We start from the raw sequence: 9,295 nt of genomic DNA, 5'->3' as shown, positions 1-9,295 counted from the left end.
TGTCCAGGTGTCCGACACGTGGCGGACATGTGAATTTTATATTTTTTTATTTCATTTATTAAATTTTTTTTTAAAATTTTTTTTAATTTATTTTAAATTTTATTTGCATTTTTTTATTTTTTTTATTTGGTCCAATTAAAAAAAATTAAAAAAAAAATAATAAATCCACGTGTCCGCCAGGTGTCGTTGATCTGACGGACATGTCACCTCCGGCGAGCCACGCGGGCGTCTCCGGCGCCGGAGAACTAAAACAGCGAAAATTTTTCATATATGGGACTAGTTTGCGACAAGTTCCACTTACGGGACTAAAATGATAAAGGAATCCATTTACGGGACTAAAAAAAACAGTTTACCCAATATAAAATTATTGTGCTTTGCTTGTCAACAATTTGATTATGCATATATATGTATATATAACACCTTAGGTATCAAATTGACAAAGAATTTAATGTCACAAGGGAGAAATAAATATATTGATATTAGTTATTATTTAGTTAATGGTTCAAATAACTAAAATTTTAATTAAAACTATTGAAATATGTCTTCTCTCTTAACAAATTATTTATTTTTTTTATTTTGTATATCCAAAAAAATAATATCAGTAAGTATCTACCTAACATTATAAATATCTTTACAACTTATAATATATTACAATGTCATTATTTTTATCTTACATAATACTAACAATAGTTATTTTATTTCTACTATATATTAATATAATTATAATATACCTTAAACTCCAAATAAATGAATATCTTTTTAGAGCGTGTTTGTTTGGGGATTTGGATTTGGATTGGAATTTGAATGGTAAAAATTTTGAATTTGAATAGTTGTATGATGTGATATAAATATGTGTTGATGTGATATTTTGAATGTATAATTAATTTTTAATATAATATAAAAAATAAAAAATAGGTATTTAATTTAATATTTTTTGAAAAAAAAAAGGGATGAATTGGAAATCCAATCCCCAACAAACACTGTACCATTTTTTTTTTTGAGAAATATATTAAAGATGCAATATGTGAAATATTTATAAGTTGGGGTAAAAAGTAGAAAAGAATTTTTCTTCAGGGTTCATGTTGCATTTCACCCTCTTTTAACTCCCGGGCATCATAGAAAAGCCTAAAATTCAAGACTCCGGGACTTCAACACCAGATAAATACACAGCGTTGATCTCGGGGTGTCAACAAAGGTCAGCGGTGTGTACCGATGTGATCTCGGAGGTCCCTGGAGCCCCTAAAAATCATGACGCAGGAAGCCACGCCGCGCGGACAAACCCACCTCCACCGACCCAATATAAAGTGCTAAAACCCCTTCACTCGCAGAGCACAGTAAAGGGAGCAGTCGCCGGAGGAGAAATGGAGAACGCGGCGGAACGTCCTGTGGAGGAGCGTTATGCACAGTGGAAGTCCTTGATACCTGTGCTGTACGACTGGCTTGCGAATCACAACCTCGTTTGGCCCTCCCTCTCTTGCCGGTTATTTCCTTTTGCTCTCCAAATGCCACTAGGGTTTTGTTTTGGTTGCTGTGTATTATTCCGGTTCTTGTTTGTGAAGTTTGAGTGTTGCTTGTTTGGCAAATTTTGTTTGAATTTGGAGTTGTTTGGTGAAGCTTTGGGAGTTTTGTTGTTTAGAATTTTGATGCACAAATGCATGGAGAACTAGATTTTTGTTCGACGTTTGTTGTTGAGTGTGAAATGTTGGTTGTGAGCTTGCTATGTATGTCTTCTATCTAAGCTATAACTCTGCTCATTGTTGGCGCTATGTAACCAATACTGTTATTTTTGTTTGTTTGTTTGTTTCTATTTTTTAAAAAATTGTGAGTTTCCACAAAAAAAAAATAAATAAATAAATAAAATACTGCAACTTAGGCCTCATCGATGTGCAAGACTGATGTTTAGATGAGTAGTTCCCCAACTTCTACTATAGATGCTAGGATGAGGTTTTGGGAATGATAAGAGTTTGTGGACTAGAACTAGATTTCACTTGTTTTTATTAGACACCATAAAATTATACCTTCCAACAGTCTTGCATTGCTCATTTTTATAGTGAACTTTAGGATTTGGATGGTCAATTTTTGTTATGGGATCAATGGTTGATCTTGAGGAAATGAGCTGAGACACTGGTGTTTCCAGAATTTATGGTTACAATAAACTTATTGACAATGATGAGCTTCCTGGGATTTGTTTGGTATAACTCATTAAGATATTTGGGCAAGTTAAAGGGATGGAATAATGGAAATCATCAATTCCTCATTTCAGAAAAACTGAACCAGGAATGGAAGAAACATACGCTTATAGTTCCAAAATAGTTTTGAGGCTCACAAATGGCCATTGGAAGCTTTTGTACCTACTACCTACATGCAGATTATTATCTTTCCTAAAATTTTAGTCTTTCTGATTACATATGACATATAATAGTTTGTCATAAATGTCCATCCATTTGTCTTCACTGAGAGTACTTGCCAAAAAGAATACGAAAATTGCACAAAATTGAGCAATTTTAAATTTACCTATGTTTGTATTATTGCAGATGGGGGCCACAAGTGGAACAAGCAACTTACAAGAATCGTCAGCGCCTTTACCTCTCTGAACAGGTAAGATTTAATTTATTTAATAATAATGGTTGGAGCTGGAATTTTCTTCTATTTGAAGTGTAGACCTTCATAATGTATTTAGAGAATAGAGGAGTGCTATTATGGACATGCACCGTATGTAGTGAGGACTCATTTTTGGTGGAGAAAAAAGAGAAACATAATTTCATATGGTTGTGCATTCTCAAAGTGATAGTTCTCTGGTTCTTCTGTTTCTGTTGCATGTCGCCAACATTTAAGCATGTCGGATATATCTATGCAGAAGACACTAGGTTGGCTAGCTTGAAATAAGCAACATAATACGATATTTATTGGATGCTAGGTTATTCACTTACCTAATGTGAGTAACCTGTCAGAAGTTAGAGATGGTTGATCTATAGATGAGAGCAAGTTGTACTTGATCTATTCTTGTTGCAGCAAGTAACAGTAATGTTAGATCAGTTCTCAGGTGCCTTATTGGTTGTGGCTGTTCATCACTATGAACTCTAAAATAAGAAAATATAGGAAATAAACAAAATGCTGTGTTTAATCAAATGGTTTGTCCATTATATGACTATCCTCTGGCCTTTTCATTTTACATTCCTTATCCTTTACTTGGCTCTAATAAGAACCTACAAGTTTGTTAATTTGAAACACAGAATGTGCACGCAGGTGATCTTTTTTGCCATCTATAATATGATTTTACTTTGAAGTGCTTTTTATGGTTGCTGAGATGCGTGTGCTTTTTATAGCTGCGTACTGTCAAATATCAAATATTGGATGTCCCTGTTTACCATTTCTCCTGCATTTGTTTAGACAGATGGCAGTGTTCCAAACACACTTGTCATAGCAAATGTTGAAGTTGTAAAGGCTAGAGTTGCTGCAGCAGAGCACATAGCTCAAGTAGTAACATCTAAACTTGAGTTAAATGATCTTTGTTTGATACAGAGTATCCTTTGTATCAATTCCGATATTGATGCATATTTCTTTATTGGCTTGGCAATTTGCCTCTCATTTTTCAGTTCAATGAAGAGTCACGCTCACCTTTTGTGAAGAAGAACAAGACAATCATACATCCTGGCGAGGTATCTATCCTATTACTTACCAATTGCAGTAAAAGTGAAAAAACCTAATCATTGATATTTGTGATTATTGTTTCTTTCCTGAATGCTTGGATCAGTTTGTTGTTTTCATGGACTTATGGTTGCTTGTAGCAGATTTTAAGTTTACACATTGAAAACCTTATTGTTTGTCTAGTATGATTGTAATAGATTAATGTTTATGCTGAAACTTGAAGTTTAGTATTGAAAGTACATGAATATGTTTTGTGCCAATTGCTAAGATATTGATGCAGCTATGTGAATCTCGTGAATTTCCTTTCAAATTCAAGATTAAAATTCTTTGACGCCCAATTAGCCCCTCAATGGAATTCAAATGCATTGAACATGAATTTATCTTAAACAATGGAGAGTTTAACATTTATGACTCTCATTACAGGTGAATAGAATTAGGGAACTGCCACAGAATAGCAACATTGTGGCCACTCACACTGACAGCCCTGATGTAAGAATTCCTTTTTTTTTTTCGAAGATTCAGAATTTGGCAATCTTCTTTTAATATATATTGCTCTTTTCCCTGGTCTATGTTTAAAGTTGGAAAGTGATATGCTGCTGAATCTTCAAATTGGTGTTAGGTTCTCATTTGGGATGTTGAAAGTCAACCTAATCGGCAACCTGTTTTAGGTGCTGCACCATCTCGTCCTGATCTGGTGAGCAATCATGGAAAACTGAGATCTTCTAGTTTTGAATTAGCAGCTATCTTGCCCTACTTGACTCATTTCTATTATGACTTGTGAGCTGTTGATGATCTCAAAAAATTATGTTCCCTGATTATGTGTATTTTCATTCAAATTCCTAGCCTTTTCTTTACTTTCCAGAGTAGCAAACTATATTTCTTTGACAGGTTCTTTGACTGGCAATCCTTTTTCCTTGATAAATTGATGGCCAATATATTGCAGGTACTTACTGGACATAAAGATAATGCCGAATTCGCTTTAGCTATGTGTCCTACGGAGCCCTCTGTGCTATCTGGAGGTCCTAAAATTTCCCCCCATTGACATCCTCCTGTCTACTTATATATTTGTGTGCATGTTCACTTGCTTGCAAAAATCATTTAATATATGTTGGCTAGCTTAACCATACCATGAATAAAATGTTTTGCCCAGTGATTGATTGCCAATTTTGTTCATATTACCTTTAGGAAAATACATACAAGCAGCATGTAGTATTGGACAGATGATTTCATATGATGAAAGTCCTTTCATAGGCTTCCAGGAGATTGTGACCCTTGTAGATAGCTGGCTTTATGACATTGATCCCTTAATTATGAAATTCAATTCCCCTTTATCTAATAAATGTTTGTACTTATTGTCTATTGAAATAAGTATTCTCTGCTTGCTAACAATTTTGATTGGTGGTCATGTTCTGTTATAGTGATGTTGATTTTGCTAACTTTAGGAATCCGTGCTCGTCTTCGCACCACTTTTAAAGACTCATGGGGTCATCATCTTGTTTTGTTGCTTATTTGTGCTCTTATCTTCTCCATATTATTTTGTCACATGTCTGTCAAAATGTGTTTTAAATACTCCAATTTTTAGCTTGTCCAGCCTTTTTATCATTTCTTCATTTGTGTAGAAGTGTCCTCGGTTGTCATGTGAACATAAAGAATTTGGTGCAGGCAAGGACAGGTCTGTGGTTTTGTGGAGCATCCAGGATCATATAACTTCTTTGGCAGCAGATCAGGGAGCTCAAAAGTCTCCAGGATCCACCAAGGGCAGTTTAGTCAACGGTAAAACTGCAGATGGCCCCACTGTTCAAGCTCGTGGAATTTTCCTCGGGCATGAGGATACTGTTGAAGATGTGCAGTTCAATCCATCAAGGTACTATGCTCTAAGTTGAACCCTCCATTGGTTTTGAGTGCAACTGACCATGTGTCTTTCAGCATCAGTCATGCAGTATGAAACGTAAGGTAAGTATGTCAGTGGTTTGAGATCATGCATCAGATGCTGCTTACCTCAAACTGCTGGAGAATGATTTTGTGTTCCTAAAACTTTTACTACATATGAATGATTCATGATATATGAAGTATGACATTGGGTTCATTTTTCATATAGTGCACAGGAGTTCTGCAGTGTTGGTGATGATTCTTGCCTCATATTGTGGGATGCCAGAACGGGCAATTCTCCTGCCATAAAGGTTAATTTTCTCAGCTTTTGATTTTTCTTCAATTTAATAGCTTCATTTTACATCAATAAATTAAAGGCATATTACTTCAATACTGGCTTTTGTCACAAGACCCAAGATTCCTTCCAATTTATTACCTCCCACTCTTAAGTAGATTAAAATTTGTTGGTGAATTGTAACTTGTGAGTTTGTTTAATCAACCAATAAAAAACACATTGAACTAACAGTTTTGCAGTTATGATAACATCTATTATATTGGAAAAATCATGTGTACAGGTAATAAGCATCGTGTATTTGGGCAGAAAATAGGTTATATTGCCAATATTGTTCTGATAATTTGGAGTAATTTAGGAAATAAAATTATGGCTATAGTTGTCAATCTCGGACAACGACATAATGGCCAATCTCTGAAATGCTATATCCACTACTTAAAAACTATACCTATAACACTTATTGTATATATAATATTACAATAAAAATGCATTATAAAATCTCTAAATTAATATCATAGTCATCAGTCTTAACAATAAAATGTCAAATGATTATAGATCACTACAAATAGATAATCAAGGTTAATCAGATTCAAAGATCTATAAATATTTTTCTTCCTCATTTTCACCATCATTGGTACTAAACAATTATCCTAGACCAGTATTTCTTCTTCATCTTCATTTGTTTCTTTCATTGTATGTTCCTCACCTTGTACAATGTAATTTCTCTTTGTAGAATTTTTACATGTAAAAGCAAACATATAGCTTCCGTTGCTCTGCACTGCACTACACCTCACCAACACTAAAAGGGGCTGCTATAGCGTAAATGCAGCATTGTAGAGTGGCGGACTCCCGCTTTGCTATGCATATTAGCTATTGACAACTATGATTATGGCAAGAAAATTGAGTTTTCTACAGGGTGACTTGTGTGGTTCTAATGTTCAGATATCTCGTAATTATGAAATATTTAAAGTAAACTCTTGTGAAGATGTATTGATCTTGTGCTTATGATCCTGCACTGCCCCTGTCTTCATCTTTAAGTTTTTACCCACTAAATTTCTAGTTGCTTAAAATGCTTCCGGTATTGTATCTTATTCTTTTAGCTGCCTTGGTTTTGGCTTTTCTTGCAGGTTGAAAAAGCCCATGATGCTGATCTTCATTGTGTCGACTGGAATCCCAATGATGTCAATCTAATTTTGACAGGGTACCTTTTTACTTTTATTTAATGACTACAAATGCTTGGTAGCCACATCTGTCTGTTGATTTAATTGATTTATGCTGTATCCTAAGCCTTTGTTTTGGTTTTGAACATTCTCTATCTCTTGCAGATCTGCTGATAATACAGTACGTATGTTTGATCGCCGGAATCTTAATTCTGGACGAGTTGGAACCCCTATTCACATATTTGAAGGGCACAGTGCAGCTGTGCTTTGCGTTCAGGTATGTGCTACACCGATATCTTGTATTCTCAATTGTCAAATGATTTTATTTCTTTCTTCATAGCAATTAATCTCGAAGAAAAATACTGCAGTGGTCTCCGGAGAAGGGAACAGTCTTTGGCAGTGCAGCAGAAGATGGTATCTTGAATATCTGGGATCATGGGAAGGTAAAATTTTTGGATTATTAATTATACATTGCCTAGCTCTTCTTCCGTACAAACTTTTGTGTCTGGCTTACAATTCATTAGGTTCTAGAGAATGCCTAAATTAAACCTATTTATTCGATGATGCTCTCTATTTACTGGTACAATTAAAAATTTGATGACCCAGATTGGCAAGGTGGAGGATAACCCAGGAGCAGAAGATGCAAATTACCCGTCAGGACTGTTTTTCCGACATGCCGGGCACAGGTACTTGGCATGCAATCTCTATCTCTAACATTTTATACTTTCCATGTAATCCTCCATCCCTTCAATGTTCCTCCTGTTTTCATCAATGGTTCTCCGACCAAATTTGTAGGGATAAGGTGGTCGATTTCCACTGGAACTCAGCGGATCCATGGACAATTGTCAGCGTGTCTGAAGATGGAGAGAAGACTGGTGGGGGCGGTACTCTGCAGGTAATAAGTAGTACTCTTGTGTTTTGATGCTTTAAATATCTACGATATAATATGTCGTCGAAGAAATTATATGGGTGTGTTTGGTTGGGGGTTTTGGTTTTGGGTTTGAATTTTGAATAGTAAAAATTATAAATTTGAATAGTTATTTGATTTGATATAAATAGTGTTAACGTTATATTTTGAATATACTTTGAATTTATAATTATTAATTTTATATCATTTTCAACTTGATGTTGTTTTTGAATAGGAAATAAGTTTTGAATCGGCGAAATTATTTATAACCCACCTGGGTTGTGGAAAATCTCCCCATTCTCCCATTTAAATATTGCATAAAGCTCGTATGTTCGAAAAATGGGGTTCTATGCAATATTTTTTTAAATACAAAATACCCTCACTCAGTTCTAGAGAATTCTGGGCAATCTTTTTTATAGCACAAGATGGACTATTGCAATTTTTAAATCATGAAAAATTATGGTACAAAATTTTTAAAATATGCCTTTTGAATATTATAAACTGTATATAATTTTTTAATTACTTGTGGGTAGTGTAGCCTCATAGTCTATCAAATATGTGTCATGTTTTGCTGACGGTTATCAACATACACGAGTAATTTAAATCGTGGACTGTGTGGCAGATATGGCGAATGATCGACCTCATATACCGGCCAGAGGACGAGGTAATAGCTGAGCTGGAAACATTCAAATCCCATCTCTTGACATGCTCTGATTCTTGATTTTACATCTGGGGAGAGCCGAGCCGGTAAATCTTATCGTTGATAAATCTTGTTGTGAACTTGTACAATGTTCGAAACATTTGATGATACGACAGTTACACGGCTTGATTGTCCTCTAGCACCGGCGTAATTATATTAGTCTTCATGTTGTCAAAGTAGCTTATGGACGGATTTCTTCTTATGCAATATGCACATATAACTGTTACTTTTATTTAACCTTACGGATGCCTTCATTGTGCTACTAATGTTTCGGAACATAAATATAAATCAATTATGCTGAAATGTTGAATATTGTTCGATATTAGTAAATATGCGAAAACTCTTTTAGTTTATAAATGATTAAATTTTATGTAGTTGGAGCTATACATTGAAGTTAGTTATGATCTGACGTTTGGTAAGACAGTTTTGTCCAAACTATATTTGGATCATTTAAGTATTGCATTAATGGCGGCAGTTAGGGTATTAATAATTATTAAGGTTTAGTATATTGCTATCATAATAAGTTGAATTGGCCCTCAAATAATTAGCACTATAATGGTAGTTTTGAAGCAAAATTAGGTTCTTGTTCTTTTTTAATTTGATTTGATTATATCATATATATAAAAAAATCGAACTTGAATTAAAAAATAATAATTGATAATTAGGAAGAAAAATGAAAAAGAAAAAATAAAAATGGAAGGCTAGAGTCGCGCTTTCAA

At 34.5% G+C, this 9,295-nt stretch overlaps 1 protein-coding gene across 1 annotated transcript; it reads left to right on the top strand.

Moving 5' to 3' along the window:
* The first annotated feature begins 1,200 nt into the window (after positions 1-1,200).
* Positions 1,201-8,838, top strand: LOC127243631 (WD-40 repeat-containing protein MSI4-like). The gene is made up of 15 exons (XM_051263743.1): positions 1,201-1,480; positions 2,535-2,598; positions 3,391-3,477; positions 3,597-3,659; positions 4,072-4,137; positions 4,268-4,342; positions 4,592-4,667; positions 5,311-5,512; positions 5,747-5,828; positions 6,937-7,010; positions 7,135-7,246; positions 7,338-7,412; positions 7,576-7,655; positions 7,765-7,864; positions 8,499-8,838. The coding sequence occupies exons 1-15, from the start codon at positions 1,362-1,364 to the stop codon at positions 8,595-8,597; spliced, it is 1,374 nt and encodes a 457-aa protein (XP_051119700.1). The 5' UTR covers positions 1,201-1,361; the 3' UTR covers positions 8,598-8,838.
* The last annotated feature ends 457 nt before the right edge of the window (positions 8,839-9,295 follow it).

The sequence above is a fragment of the Andrographis paniculata genome, unplaced genomic scaffold, assembly GCF_009805555.1.
Source record: "Andrographis paniculata isolate CXL003 unplaced genomic scaffold, ASM980555v1 Contig95END, whole genome shotgun sequence".
Classification (NCBI taxonomy): domain Eukaryota; kingdom Viridiplantae; phylum Streptophyta; class Magnoliopsida; order Lamiales; family Acanthaceae; genus Andrographis; species Andrographis paniculata.
This window is presented reverse-complemented; position numbering and strand designations above follow the sequence as displayed.

Coding starts and splice junctions, on each gene's coding strand:
- LOC127243631 (XM_051263743.1), top strand. CDS start 1,362: ATGGAGAACGCGGCGGAACGTCCTGTGGAGGAGCGTTATGCACAGTGG. Junction 3,660..4,071: donor CAATCATACATCCTGGCGAG/GTATCTATCCTA, acceptor CTCTCATTACAG/GTGAATAGAATTAGGGAACT. Junction 7,413..7,575: donor ATATCTGGGATCATGGGAAG/GTAAAATTTTTG, acceptor TTGATGACCCAG/ATTGGCAAGGTGGAGGATAA.